The sequence below is a fragment of the Moschus berezovskii genome, chromosome 21 (genome assembly GCF_049115385.1).
Source record: "Moschus berezovskii isolate FMDL1 chromosome 21, NW_MosBer_1.0, whole genome shotgun sequence".
Classification (NCBI taxonomy): domain Eukaryota; kingdom Metazoa; phylum Chordata; class Mammalia; order Artiodactyla; family Moschidae; genus Moschus; species Moschus berezovskii.
In genome coordinates this window covers 11,282,131-11,297,508 of record NC_142480.1, presented here as the reverse complement: position 1 = coordinate 11,297,508, position 15,378 = coordinate 11,282,131, and the positions used below count along the sequence as shown (strand labels likewise).

At 36.5% G+C, this 15,378-nt stretch overlaps 1 protein-coding gene across 11 annotated transcripts in view; it reads left to right on the top strand.

The window, feature by feature from the left end:
* Positions 1–15,378, top strand: part of PPP4R4 (protein phosphatase 4 regulatory subunit 4) — a 101,301-nt gene that overhangs the window by 38,722 nt on the left and 47,201 nt on the right. For 6 of the 11 annotated variants that reach the window (XM_055418443.2, XM_055418440.2, XM_055418442.2 and 3 more), the window contains 4 exons: positions 904–1,006; positions 11,351–11,443; positions 14,631–14,778; positions 15,267–15,340. In XM_055418443.2, the coding sequence (XP_055274418.2) occupies positions 904–1,006; positions 11,351–11,443; positions 14,631–14,778; positions 15,267–15,340 (418 nt within the window). Of the gene's footprint in view, positions 1–903; positions 1,007–11,339; positions 11,444–11,549; positions 11,932–14,630; positions 14,779–15,266; positions 15,341–15,378 lie in introns of those variants that run through there. The other 5 variants (XM_055418445.2, XM_055418447.2, XM_055418441.2 and 2 more) reach the window with 3 other exon arrangements.

The following is a 15,378-nucleotide window of genomic DNA, read 5'->3' as shown; positions in this document are numbered from 1 at the left end:
TTGGGGGCGGGAGGAGAAGGGGACGACAGAGAATGAGATGGCTGGATGGCATCACCGACTCGATGGACATGAGTTTGAGTGAACTCCGGGAGTTGGTGATGGACAGGGAGGCCTGGCGTGCTGTGGTTCATGGGGTCGCAAAGAGTCGGACATGACTGAACAACTGAACTGAACTGTTATAGCTATGTTTCAAGTACTTATGCAACTTATGTTGCTTAGCTTATGTTTTAAAAACAAGTAAGTTTTTGCATGAAAATGGTTTTTCAGAAGAATTTGAAGTATTTACGCCGCTGGAGTATCACAGATTGTTTTGGTAACACCTTAGTGATCTAATGAATGCTGTATCAAAAAGGTACCATATAAACACACCCTACTGACTTTTAAGAATATAGAGTATATATATTATTAAGTTTCTGGCAACTCGGAGTCAGTGGAGCTTAGTTTCACTGTACTAGAAGAAAGTTGTATGATTCTGCTATAGCTAATTTTGTTGCTGTCCCTGCTGTTGTTATGATTATTAGTATTTTACCGTAATGAAAATTACCAAATCTATTTTTATCAAGTATAGCGAACTGCCAGGTCATAGAGAAAAATGAGGTCAGATTTCAAAGTAAGTATTTAATAATGGTCTCAATATTTTTTCAGTAAGACGTGTGTAGATAATCATGTTTTAGCATAAACATAATTAATATCTCCATATATTTGTTGTAAGAGTTACCTAATGAAGTTTCAGCTCTGACTTAATTTTTATATCTAATTGATGCTTTTAAAGTTTAAAATTGTCAGAAGTTTGGTGTTCATTATTAAAAGCAGTTGTTTTCAAGTTAATCCCTGCTTTTTACAATGTAAATTATGATCACAAATTTATAGTTACAAATCTTAAATTTGTGTTTTCTTTGTAAGTGCTGGTCAGGATATCCAGGGAACAAGCGTGATTGCGAATCTTCCGTTTCTGATGCGACAGAACCCTGCTGAGACACTTCGGAGAGTCTTGCCAAAAGTTAGAGTAAGTTGCTGTGAAATAAGATTTGAATTCATCATGTTTTCCCAGTATTACGTTGTCATTGCCAGGAGAAAGTTTCAGAGCTTTGGATGGCTGATCTTTTGTACCTAACCATTGAGTGGAGGAAGTATTATAAATATTTTGAATTATTTTGAAAATATTCAGAGAACTTAGCTGATGGAAATGGAGAAATCTAGATCTTAAACTACAAAGTTTTCTCTAATCATTTTCTCAGTAGAAACATTATGTTTTCAGTAGCTCAAAAAAATCTTGGTCTTATAAAATCATAGCAATCTTGTTTGGTATTCTGTTGACATAAGTATATTATTAATAGTATTTCTAGAACATTGATAATGCGATTTAACTGATAGTCTTAATAGTCACCTTTTGGAGACTGCTCAAGAATCATCAAATAAAGATTACATTATGGCCACTGCAGTTTTAGTTTTATATTTAATTGCTTTGTAAATTCCTTCAGATTAGTTTTCCTGCTACTAATGAGATGTTTGATCTACTAGAACTTTCTTTTCTTTATTTAATATTGATTATTAATCACAATATTAAATATTTGATGCATGCTGTTTATTATTTATTTGTACCATATGCAAAGTGTTCTGTAGTATAACTTGAATGAACACAACAGATAATGCCTTTTGGGTCCTCAGGGAGCTTATCTACTAATAAGGTCAAGGAGGTTACATAGTACTGGGGATTCTGTTTGCAAACAGTGAGTTTTATAGACTGCTTTGGCTTTCTGTTTGGATTAACTTAAAAAATTTTTTCAAAATTAATTTATATGTGTTTAAGATACTGTTATTATGTGCCCTTGGGTTTTATTTTTAGGCATATACAGCATGCTTGCAGTGATGAAGATCAGGGACATAACATGTTATTTTTATAAGATGCCCACATTTCTATGCAGGCAGTATGGATGTGTTTTGTGTATATATATATATATATATATATATATATATATTTTAACTTATTATAGAGGTGAATGGAGAAAGTGCTTTTTTTAATAGTGCATGTGATTCAAAAGCAAAGGAAGCTTTTTCATGTCTGTTTTTCTCAGCTCATTCTGTAATTTCAGTGGAATTAAGTCTACACAGTCGAGGTTTAATTTCTCATTCAGCTGAAGTGATATTAACTGATATTATCTTATAAGTGATATTAACATACTAAGCTTGTTAGTATGTCACCTGGGAATACCAGTTAAACATTTGTAGAAGGGAACAGGTGTAGATCCTCTTGACCAAGGAGTTATTATGCATAAGCAAATTAGGTTTATATCTCAAAATATTGAGCACACTGTACACTCTGCGTTGAGCAGGCTGAATCTGGGCCAAGAGAGCATGCTGCGAGTTACAAGTTTCATAAAGCACGAATGAAAGGTGAAGGATAGACAGTGGTGAGCTTTAGAGGTCTCTGAATTATTTTGAAAAAAATTGTTTGCCGAGGAGTTCACACTAAAGTTAATTAAATACTAACATCTAAAAAATTTTAATTTCATGGAAGTGTATAAAGAATATTATATAGAGCGAATTTATACAAAGAGTCAAATGTTTCTGCTGAAATTATATAACTGAGTTATAGAGGATAAGATTTCAGTAAGCTTTTAAAGATATTAAGTTTAATTCATAATACAGAAGATTAACTGAATAAATGCATATAAGGAAAATGTAAACTAATGACTATATTATACTAAGAAAATCTTTATTGCTGAATGATTTAATTAATTTCTTTAATCAACAAGCAGCCATTTATTTAGAACAGTCATCTATCTTACCCTTTACTATAAAATGTAGAAAACAGTCCCTGATTAGATTCTGTATCAGGAAGACACAGAAACTATGGAAAACAATGAAAGAACAAGCATAGGGGATTATTTAACGTGTGGTTCTGACTTTATGTAAAAATACTGATGAATTAAGCAAATGGAAAAGACTTTTTAATGGGGGCAATAATACTGACTTTAATAGAGGGTTTAATGTAAAATGTAGGCAGCTGAACATTTAAGCAACTGCACCTCGAATAATAAAACTTATGTTTATGAGCAAATCATTTAAAATCATAATGTTCAGATATTAAGATTTATTGGTACTCATAACACCTTCTTTAATTCTGTCTTGCTTCTGTGAGTGGTGACTTCCAGGTGATACAAGTATGACAAAAATCGCACAGAGCTGCTTTATTCATTTTTGCATGGCCATATTCTCTTAGCTAATTTTATAAAAAAGCAATCTTGGCAAAGTGAGAATTTAGTAATAATGGCTTCGTAAATGTTTACTGACTGCCTCCCAATGTTCTACGCTCTGAGAAGACAGAGGTGAACAAAACAAGAACTTACCCTCAAGGAAGTTTTTTTAGGGGGGCGGGAAACAGACATTGAACAAGTGGGTGAGCGTAAAAAACAGAGTAAAGTCGGGAGGGGAAGTGGGGGAATTGGGAGTGTGAGGGCACTAACTGAGCATTGGGAGGTCAAAGAAGCATCTCTGAGGAACTGAAAGCTGAAGGGATGGGACAGGAGGAACAGCCATTTGAGGAGGTGAGAACAAGTGGTCCAGGCAGAGAGAGCAGAATGGAGTTGGGGGAACTCAAAGAGGTCGTAAGTGTGGTGGAGTCCAGTGGGTAGGGGCAGGTCGTGACTTGAAGAGGTTAGAGAGATGGTCAGTGACAGAGCGTGCAAGAGTCGTTCTTGCTTCGAACAGTGGAAGGCCTTGAAGACCTGAAGCTGGGCAGGACTTTGAGAAGGACTTACCCTGTTGACATTTGGCAGTGATCATTTTGCTAATTGTGTGGAGAGCGGATTGGAGTGGGAGGAAGTTGCAGCTCTAGTCCTTGTAGTATGTGAAGCTGGCTTGGAGCAGGAGAGCGAGTTAGGATGACAGAGAATGGTGGATATATCTGAGATGTATTTATTGAGATTGACGGACCCGGTGTGGGAAAGGGAGGAATGACTTCCAGATTTCCGGATTGTTTCTGCTGGTTTTGAGTGTCTTGGTTGATGGTTTATTACATCAACAGGGAAAAATAATTTGAATACTTACTAATGCCAATCTTCTATGATTGATTTACTTTTAGAGAATTTAAAGACATGAATAGTAAATATTTTGTGTAAGAAGTTAATTGTTCTCAAGATTCTTTTTACATTTATAACAGTAGTATAAAGCAGCTTTTTAGAACTCACACTGTACCTTATCTTTACCTTGAAGAACATCAGATAAAGTGATGCAGATTTTTCTGGCCTTTTGTACTGTAAAACTTCACCAAACAAAAGTATTTTTAATTCTGTTTTTGTTTTGTTATATAGCATTTGCATTTCGTCTTTATAATAACGTATTAACTTAAAAATGGCTTTTAAAACAGGTTGCCGTTTTCAGTGTTTTAGAGACGAAGGAATTTGAGGTTAAAAATAAAATGGCAGAAAGAGAGGCAGGATTAGAACTGAACTAATCGTAGTATTTTACAATTTGCTTTCTAAATTCTATCCAAAGTGGATAATGAATGATAGTGCAATTAGATCACTCATCTCAAGGTTACTTTAAATAAGAATCCAGAAAGGAAACATTTTGACCTCCAATTAAAATTCTCTGTCTAATTCTAGATATGAGACACTTCTGAATGTACAGTTGACCTTTCAACAGCATGGGTTTGAACTGCTTGGGCCCATCTTTACTTGAACTTTTTCAGTAAATATGTACCACAGTCCTTCACGATCAGGTTGTGGTTGAATATGTGGTTACCGAATCTGGGAAACAGGGAGGGTCCACTGTCAAGTTTTGTTTAGATTTCCCACGAAGTGGAGGGTTGGCACCCCTAAACCATTTTGTTCAAGGGTCTACTGTAATTACTGTATCCATTTTTAATCCTAGGCTATCTTTTGAAAAAGAAAACAGGTTTTTTCTGTGGTCTTTGTTGATTAAGTTTGAATTCTTCCTGTGACATATTAAGTTGAGTTAATATTGGATGTTAAGATTTGACTTGAACTTCTGGTTGTCTGAAAATGAAATAATTTGTTTCACCAGCATACATTTCTAAAATACTGTGGTCCTTTATAAAACTTAAAATAGTGATATCATTAACCATGTGATATCAGTGCCTTCTTTATAAATCAAGTGCAAAAAAAAAGTCTCTGCTTGTTGAGTTATTGGATCCTGTTATTGTTTTTTCACTTATTTTGGGAACCAAAAGATATGGCGTAAAACCATCTATTAGAATATGTGCAATGTCAGGAACAGATAAAGATAGCTAGCATTTGTTGAGGTCTTAAAGATGGGTGAAGCACTCTGTCAAACGTTTTACAACTCTTTGTTGATTCTTTATCTCTTTGAATGCCCATGGCAGTTCTATATGGGTCACAACTTAGGTCAGTTAACTTTCCCAAAGTCACAAAACTAGCGAGTGGTATGATGAGGTTTGAATAAGGAGTCTGACCCCCAGGTTCTTCCTCCAACTTCTATCCATTCCGTTCCGTCGCTCAGTCGTGTCCGACTCTATGCGACCCCGTGAACTGTGGCCTACCAGGCTTCTCCATCCACGGGATTCTCCAGGCAAGAATCCTGGAGTGGGTTACCGTTTCCTTCTCCAGGGGATCTTCCCGACCCAGGGATCGAACCCAGGTCTCCCGCATTGGAGGCAGACGCTTTAACCTCTGAGCCACCAGGGAAGCCCAACTTCTATACCGCTGCCTTATTAGGCAATCATGATGTCAATAAATATGCAATATGTCAGTTTAGTTCCTACGCCTTAGTCATCTCTCCTCTGATTACTGCAGTAGCCTCTTCACTGGACCTGTTGCTCCCTTTGCTCTCCGGAGCCCATTTTGCCAGAGGGATCTTTCCTTTATGTATTTACTTAGAAACAAGTAAATACATTTATTTATTTAGGAATGAATAAATAAACTTTGACAAAAAAAACTGTATATACTCAAAGTGTACAATGCAGTGATTTAATATACATTATACATTGTGAAATATGCACCCCTATCAAATGAATTAATGTATCCATCATCTTGCATAGTTAATTTTTTTCTTCAGAGAGATCTTTTAAAGATCTTTCAGGGAGATCAATCATATCTTTTCTTCTTGAATGAAAACTACTGAAGTGGTATGGTAGGCAAAACAGTTCCTACCACATCCTGGAACTATACATGTCACTTTCTTTAGAGAAAGAGCTTTTATAGATGTGGGTAAGGATCTTGACTGAGGGAGATTATCCTGGTGGGACCTAAATGCGAGCACATGAATCCTTAGAAGAGGAACTCAGAGGGAGGTTTGACCCAGACATGGAGGAGGAGGCAGCGTGAAGACAGAGGCAGGGACTGCAGTGTTGTGGCCACCACCCAAAAAAGGCCACCAACTGCCAGAAGCTGGAAGAGGTGAGTACCTGATCCTGACTAGGGGGGAGTGTGGCCTTGCCAACAATTTGATTTTGACTGAGTGATACTGATTAGGACTAATGGCCTCCAGAACGGTGAGAGAATACATTTCTGTTGTTCTGAGCCTTTCAGTTTGTGCTAATTTATCATACCAACCACAGGAAAGTGGCTCAGTGGTAAAGAATCCACCTGCTAATTGTAGGAGATGCAGAAGACGTGGATTCGATCCCTGGGTTGGGACAATTCCTTGGAGTAGGAAATGGCAGCCCAGTATTCTTGCTTGGACAATCCCATGGACAGAGGAGCCTGGCAGCTTATAGTCCATGGGGTTGCAAGGAGTTGGACACAACTAAGCAATTGAGCATGCACACAGAGGAAAGTAATACAAGTAACTTCTCATTTCAGATAGAATAAAACTCCTTACCATTCTCTAAAATGACCCTGACTAGCTTTCTACCTCACCTACTATTCTTTTCTGTTTCTCCCATCAGGACAGAAGTCTTGTCAGTCTGATTTATCACTCTGTCCCCAGAATGTAGAACAGTACTTGGCAAAAATAGGCACTCAAAAATAATTTTAAAATGAGCATTGATTGAGCTTAATATTCTGAGACAGTAAGTGTCTACCTGAAAGATCAATGATACATTGGCCTGAACCACTAATGACATTCTTGGATGAGAAGTTAAAACAGTCTATCAGTGGAATGATACGGTGCTGTTTCTAGGGAGACCTTTTTTGCAGGGAGGAGTAGGAGAAAGATACATATTAGGGAAGAGATAAAGGAGGCTTAATCATATGAAACTTGATTATTTAAGATCAGTATATGTGGTGCCCCCATCTTTTGATTCTGAAAAGATTTATCAGTTCTACTTTTCTCATAAGTTTCTCCCAATGTGATTATTTGAGTATTTTATATCTACTGAATAAAAGTAGATTTAAAAGATTTTATTAAAAAATTTTTATAGACAACCTTTATTATGTAAATAAATATATTTGTTACTGAAAGCTTTACCTACTCTAAGTTCTGTTACAAGTGGTAAAGAAATGTGGATAACCAAGATAATAAAGAAAAGAACCCTCCCTGTGGGCCAGGCCTTTGCTCAGCAGTTTAGATACATCCTCTTAATCTTCTTAACAATTCCATGCCATATATTTATTCTCATTTGACAGTTGAGGAAATCTAGGCTGAAAAAATTCAGTTCAAATATAATATTTTGTTTAAGCATACAATTATATAATTTATTCTTACAATACACCAAGAAAAAAAGAAATAGTCTTAACTAAAGGAGTTAAAGATCACAGAGATGATACACAGTGCCTTTGCCTTTGGTTTGTACTTCAAAAATAAAAGTACCCTCTTCCTCACTGCAGGTGATGTTTTCTGAGATAAGTTAAAAGTTAAGTTCTTGAGAAAAGGGGTTTTGTAAAGGCAACACGATTCTACATAATAAGCAGAACATGATGTTCCAGACTCCCTGCAGGTCGTAAAAAGCCCACAATAGAGTAGGTCTCTACTGACAGGCTAAGCATTTAAGGACACTCTGATGTGAAGTAAGGTGAAGAAGAAAGTGAAGTTATTCCTGTAATGTCAGATTGATGGAGAAAAATCATCAGGGTCAGAATTGATCTTATGAGGAGTTTTTACAGGAAAGGAAACATAAAGATTGTGTTACTTATTCTTCCAGTTCACTAAGAAAAAAAAAAGAAGTAGCATTAACCAAAGGATTTAGAGAGCATAGACAGATGGTATAAAATGACTCTTCTCTGGTTTATAGTTCAAAAATAAAAGTACACTGACCACAATGCATTCTGAAAATAATATCTGTGTTATATCTTTTTATGTATATCCATTAAGACAAAATAGAGTAACACCATTAATTCTTTGATGATAGTAGTAAATTCAATGAAAACATTGACTGTATATATAGTTGTTTTCTGGGAATATATAAAAATTACACAAACTAGTATTCTTAATAGATCTAAAATACTGCCTTTCAGCATGATAAATTCTAGTGGAGACCAGTATTCTCACTTGAATTTCCTAGTCATTCAATCATTTGTTATTTTTATCCTGCTGAGCTAGAACCTCTGAATTTCTTAATTAGAAAATCTTTTATTTCTGTGATAATGGGACCACTATTACTACTTGAATATGGTTTCTGACTTTAGGCATTTGGATGATACAAAGGATAATTTATGGATATGTTTATCTACAGTCCTTGCAAAATTATAAAACTAAGAAGATATTTACATATTGCACCGTAATAAAGGTCTTTGTTTGATTTAAAACTGTATGGATTTACTAGCCTTTTGGCAGTGTGTTGAGATAGATATCCTAGAAAAATGTTTCCATATCAGAACATCTTGACAGTCTGGATGAGGTCTCACAAACATTCTTTTAAATGTACGGTTAAGCTTGTAAGAGAATAAGGAATATTCAGGGCTCAGAAACAAAACAGTCCCATCCACTTCTAGTTAGGTATGTGCAGGAAAGCATCATTCCTGTTCTAGCAATGATGGTTTGTGTTCACAAAATTCACATGATTGTAATTTTTCTTGAGCCCATTTGAAGTGGTCACAAAGAAACAAGTGAATTCTACTCAGAAGAGCTCTCTGAAGAGCAATGGGACACAAGGATGCTGACTTTTGACAAGAGTTTCAGAGGAAGAAGTGGCCACCAGATAAAATTGTCAGGAAAAATCAGCTAAACTGTTAAAAAGTTTTTAAAGATCGCTATCGGTTTGGAATAGCTCAGAGCTCCAGACACAAGGGAACTTGGCACTCACTTGTGGACTCTTTGCCACACGCCCCCTTGGTCAGGGTAGGAGGCTGGAGAGAACCTCCCTTGGTGATGCAGGTGTGATTGTTTGTTGATTCTTACTGGGGAACCACCCACTTCCTCACAGTGATGTGCATGGACATATAGAGAATTTCAGCAGAAAGAATCGAATGAGAATGTGTGCTTACAGGATGACCAGTTACATTGCTAGCCCTGCTCCGTGCTATGTCTGCAGCTCCTTGGCTGTAACTAAATGGGTATTTTTCAATATTGGAATGTATATCATCAATAACAGTCCCTCAAAGGTGGGAAACCATGTCTTTGCCTTTTTTCCAGTTTCTCAGAATACTTAATATCATGTTGGTACTTAATAAATAGGAGTTTCCTGGTGGCTCAGTGGTAAAGAATCCTCCTGCTTAGCAGGAAATGCAGGTTCGATCCCTGGTTTGGGAAGATCCCCTGGAGAAGGAAATGTCAACCCGCTCCAGTATTCTTACCTGGGAAATCCCATGGACAGAGGAGCCTGGTGGGCTGCCATCAGTGGGGTCACAAAGAATTGAACACCACTGAGCAACTAAATAGCAACAGCAACTTAATAAATAGCTGTGACTGAAATTAAAATTATATTATCAAAATTAGACTTTCATTGGCTTAGAGGTTAGGATAGAAGGGGAAATAACTAACTAGGGAGAAAAGAAGGCATTACTTGCTTATAGAAATGTGTCACACTTTCCAGTGCCATCTCCCCCTGTAAACAGTTTATAATTTCTTTTTTCAAAAAAAAGTGTTTAATAAAGTGGAACATTTGAAATGGTTATTTATAGCTCTTGTGTCCATTAGTTATTTCTTTGAAATGGGCACATCCTTTTTTTGCAGTGTTTTAAATTTTTATTTACTGTTCAAGTGTAAATCGTGAAATTACTGATGAGTCTGATTTATAATGTGTGAAAACTGACAGTCGTTGCAGCTCAAAGTTCAGTTTCAGAACCATGGTCTTGAAATGCACTGATCTTTTTGGTGTCCTGGTGATTATGCACGGCTGGATACTTCACTGCGTGTTTGCAGTCATCAAGGGATAGTTTCTATTGGTACCGGTGTTTCCTTTTTTGGAAAGATATCTTCTGATATTTTTTAAGTGTACCTCCTCATGAACCTTGCTGATCACTGAAACAGATTAAAAGAAGGGTAAAGCACACCCTTTTTATTCCTGTCTGCCGCCGCCTCTTTATTTTCCCCTCTCAGAATTTGATTTTTGATGCTCTCAACTAGTTCTCCCCATCCTTCATCTAAGTGTGGAACATGGCAGTCAGTGATCAAGGAATGAATGAGATACTGTAGTTAGATCGTTAAAGATATTTCAGGGTTGGCGTTCCAATTATTCATATTTAAATAAGTTGTAAAGTCTTTTATAAATAGTATAATTATATAGTAAAAAGAGTTGTTCACTATTACTGTTAGGTACTAAAAAGTCCCAAACTGTGACTCTCAGAATCCCAGATATTTTATATGTCATAGGCTTATATATAAACCTGTTTTTATATTTTATTAAATATATTAAAATATAAATAATATGAGGTTAGTATTTTAATATCTGCCCTAGGTTAGTATTTTTTATTTAACTTCTTATTATTTAATTTCAAAATAATCAGTGATGTTATCTCTAAAAATATGTAAAGATGCTTTGTAATTTTAGGATTCCTTTACCTTTAACAGCAGTCTTTACAGTAGATATGTTTATCAGTTTTATTTTAAAAACTTAGTTTCCAAATATGTGGACCCAAAATATTTGCTCTTTTGGAATAAGCCAATGATTTATTTATGCTTCTCTATGTTGTGTATTGTAAAGAAAAAGGTCTTCTGGATGCATATGATGTGGGTTTATTGGAGGCAGCAGTTTCCTTCTCTGCAAGGACTGTATTATGTTGTCTACAAAATGCTTTCTTGCAGCATTCATGCTAACTAAAGACTGAATTGAAACACAGAAGTGTCTAGTACATTTTCCTTCCTTGAGTGGGACTCATTTTTTTAAATTTGAAAGTGTACCATTCACTCACTTATAAAATGTCTTATTTCATTTTTGAGGAATTTGAGTTGGAATGCCAGCCACACGATAGTATGTAAGAGGAACAGTAGCCGGCATTAAGGCATGCACTTAAGCAATAGAGGAATTTACTTTTCAGTGTCTTCCAAGGTCCATGAGGATGCACACTTATTTACCCAGAGAGTATGGATCTCACTATGTTTGTCCAGAGGGTGTGACTCTGTGGAGGAGAAACAGGAACTGGTAAGTATCAAGTTCTTATTGTATTATGTTTCAGGAAAATATGTTTAGAAATCAATTGAATTTTAGCATTGATGAAGTCTCTTAGTCTGTGCTGGTTTCTTAACAGTGGACAGTCCCAGATGTTGAAGTCAGCACAACAAGAGAAAAACCCAAATCCTGATAAGACTTGAGGATTTTTCGAAAATTAAATGCAAAATAGTTGGGGCATATGTTGCTGCGGGAGTCAAGACTAAGTAATACAGTAAGAAGATGTGAAGTTGGAGAACTCCTCCTGTTCCTCCTTTGCATAAAGTTCGCACACATCCAAAACCCAGGACCTTAATGACTTTAAGAGGGGCAGAATCACATCTCTTGGAAGTTAAAACAGCAGACTCATGTGAACTGGAATGCATACTGTGGCCCTCACAATTTATTTAAACATTTCTTTGCAAAGTGCTTTCTGTTTCTAAATAAAAGCTGTGCCTTCTGAAATCTGTAAATGATGTATCCTGGCCACATCAAATCTTCTAGAAGTGTTTTTCAAATCCAGAATTCTTAGTTTGGAGCAAATGGCTTTTTTGGGAAACAGTATGAGAGGGGGATGTAGGAGGGTTATTTCAGAGACCAGTTGCTACTCTGCTTTACACCTTATCATCGCTTCTCTTTTTCTTTTCAGCCTGGAACTCTTAAGATACATAATGGAAAAAAACTTGTGAAATGACATGTGTGTGTGTGTGGTACAAAAGTTTAAAACAAAATGCAACAGAAATCAGCCACCCTAACATGTGATCAGTTTTCTGGGAATGAACCCCACCATGTAGGCGTCTGCCAAGTCTCTGACACTACCACCTACAGACTCAGGGTTGATGTAAGCCATGCCTTAGTAAATGGTGACGAGGAGTATAGAGTCTGCGAAGAATAATTCAATCCTTGGCTTTGGCATTAGGCCAACAAAGCTTAAGTCTTAGAGTTGCCGATGACAAGCATGCTGGCCTTGAGCAAGATGCTTGACAGCTGTGTGTCTTTGCCTGCTGCTGTGGAATGACATATGTTATCTCCTAGTCTTATGACTGGCAGTGGTCCCACCATGCTGAATTAAGGACTCTGGGTACATGGTCTAAATCACGGTTACAGAGGCACTGGGGTAGGAAAAATGGCAGGAACATCTCCATAATGACATGATAGAGAATTGAGAATATATTTCTATATTATCCATTTTTGCTTTGCCTTATATCTAATTCTCCCAATCCCTAATCTTTAGGACTTACTTCAAAATCTCTTGAAGCCACCTTTTAGGAGATGTGGACAAAGTATGTGAAGGGAGAGAGCCACAAGAGCAGGAAGTTTAGGTGAAAGGGTAAGAGATATTCAGTCATCCAGCAATTACTCACTGAATGCCTGCTGTGTGCTGTAGGAGTTGGGGATACAGTGGTCAATCAGACAAAATCAGACAAAAAATTCTGCAGTCATGATGCTTGTGTTCTAGATGTGGGAGATAGACTGTAAACAAATGACTGTGTTCTATGTTGGATAATGGTGATGATCAACCCAGTTGGGTCATGGTGAGGGCTGGGGCGGAGGGATGGCTTTCAGTTTAAAATAGGATCATCAGGGAGTGGCTCACTGAAAGGTGAGGAGAGTAGAGGCTTGAGGGAGTTCAGAGAGCCGACTGTGTGGAAATCTGGGAAAATAGGGAATTGGGAGCAGATCTTTGTAAGTCATTGAAAAGGTTTTGACTTTTCCTCTGAGTCAGTTGGAAAACCACTGGAGAGTTTTGAGCAGAAAAGTGACATGAGCTGACTTTAGAAGAATCTCTCTGGCTGCTGTAAAGAATGGATAATAGAGAGACAGTGATAGTATCAGACACTGATTAGCAGGTTATTGGAGTAATTCAGGCTGGAGATGATGGTGGTTTAGACCATCATGCTAGTGATAAAGGTGATTGATGGTCAGATTTGGGGCAGGATTGACTGCTCATATGATTATGGGAAGTAAGCAACAGAAAGGAGTTAAGGATAACTCCAGAGTTTTAGGGTTGAAAGTTGGAAGGACAGAGTTATCATGTATTGTTTACTGAGGTGGAGAAGATAGGAGGAACAGGTTTTGGCGAGAGATGGGTTCAGGTGATGAGACACCTACCAGATCCCCGAGGGTGGTGTAGAGGAGACAGTTGGATACACAGTGGTCATTATGTCAATGCTCAGTTTGCACAAGTTGGTAAGTCATAAAACTTCTGTGTAAATGATTTAAATCAAATCTTTAAGAAGATGAATCCATATCTATGTTTTATATATTAGGAAATAATGCAGAAAGACTATTTTTCCTAAGATCGCAGATATGAAACTTTGTTTTATGGATACGAGTTCCACATTGTTCTACCAAGTTTATTAGTTATAAAAATAGGCATTTAGGGGAAATTCCAGTAGTTACCGTAATTAATTAAAGTAATGCTTTTAGCTCTATCTATGTTATGCACACCTACATAGTTTTCTAGAGAAATACAGGTGAGACCTTGGTGAGGTTTATATGAAAGATAGGTTTTCTTTTGTTTTACTCTTTGATGTGTTAAACTATTCTAATGTAGACTTTGACTTTAAAAGGTGAGTGGAGATGGTTATGAATATAACTAATTTTTAAAAACATTCTTATAGTAAGAAAAATTCCTTTTTTAAAACAGTTTACTTCATAGTAATTTGTGTTCTTGTCACTTGTTTAAAGGGGAAAATACATTTTCACAATCATAAGTGTATTCCTTTTTTATAGTGAAATGCATAATATTTATTTTTTGAAGCTGAAATACAAGTAATAAAAACACATGCAATTGTCTAAGTTTTGGCATTATTGTTTTCGGTGGGGTGGCAAACTGTACAATACAAATAGGAAAACAGAAACTGAGATCTGTTAAAAATGCCAATTCTATTATCTAAAGGTGTATGTACTTTTTATGATCTTTATGCAGCAAAGCAATGGAGTGTTATAAATTATCTAAGACATTTAAAACTTTATGTGGTCTAATGAGTTAAACAATCAGGAGCAGATTAATGTAGTTTTCTTAAATAAAGTATTAAGAAGAAGTACCTATCCTTAAAGGTCATATATAGTTATTTTGTAGAATATGACTGTTTGATTTCTATGACCTTGGATTTTTAAAAAATTATAACTTCTGATCTCTCATTTATGTAATTACAAACTCTTTCTGATTATACAGGAAGCCCTGCATGTTGCAGGGGTGGAAATGCAGTTAACGGCCGCAGTGTCGTTTTTGACCATCCTCCAGGACGAATCAGTGTCGGCTCATACATATGCCCACTCCTTCCTCCAAGTCATCCTGCTGCACCTGGAGCACAGGGACGCAGGTCAGGGGCCTGGCCTGCTTCATCCTGCGTGCACTCATTGTTTCTCGCATGTGGCTGTGATGTTTGAGTCATGGAGGTCTGATGACTGTAATGAGTGAGGCCGTTCTCCCTAAGAGTTAGTTGGTCAGTGGTGTGACTAAAATTCATGATGGCTCCTTTTGGACAAACTCACAAAATTAAGTGCCGTTTGAAGCCTGAAGACCCATCTGTTCATCTTATAGTTTATGCTTTCTTCTTAGATTTGCTTCTTATACAACACATAGTATTATAGTATAAGGAAAAAGTACAACTTTGGGTTACCCCTTGATATTATTTTTAAAAATACCAATGTTTTTCAGATATTGACTAAGACAAACAGAGAAGCTACTTACAGTAGCAATAAAGATAATTATTGCTATTTTACAATTAAAGTCTGTTGTAAATATTAATGACTAAGTTGAAACTGAATTTGTGAGATAATTAACTTATGTTTTGTCTTTGTCATTCAGGTGTCAGCAACGCATGGCTGGAAACTCTTCTGTCTGTGATAGAAGTATTGCCCAAAGATACCCTAAGGCATGAGGTAAAACTTTTTTTATATAAATTTTAATATTTAAGTTA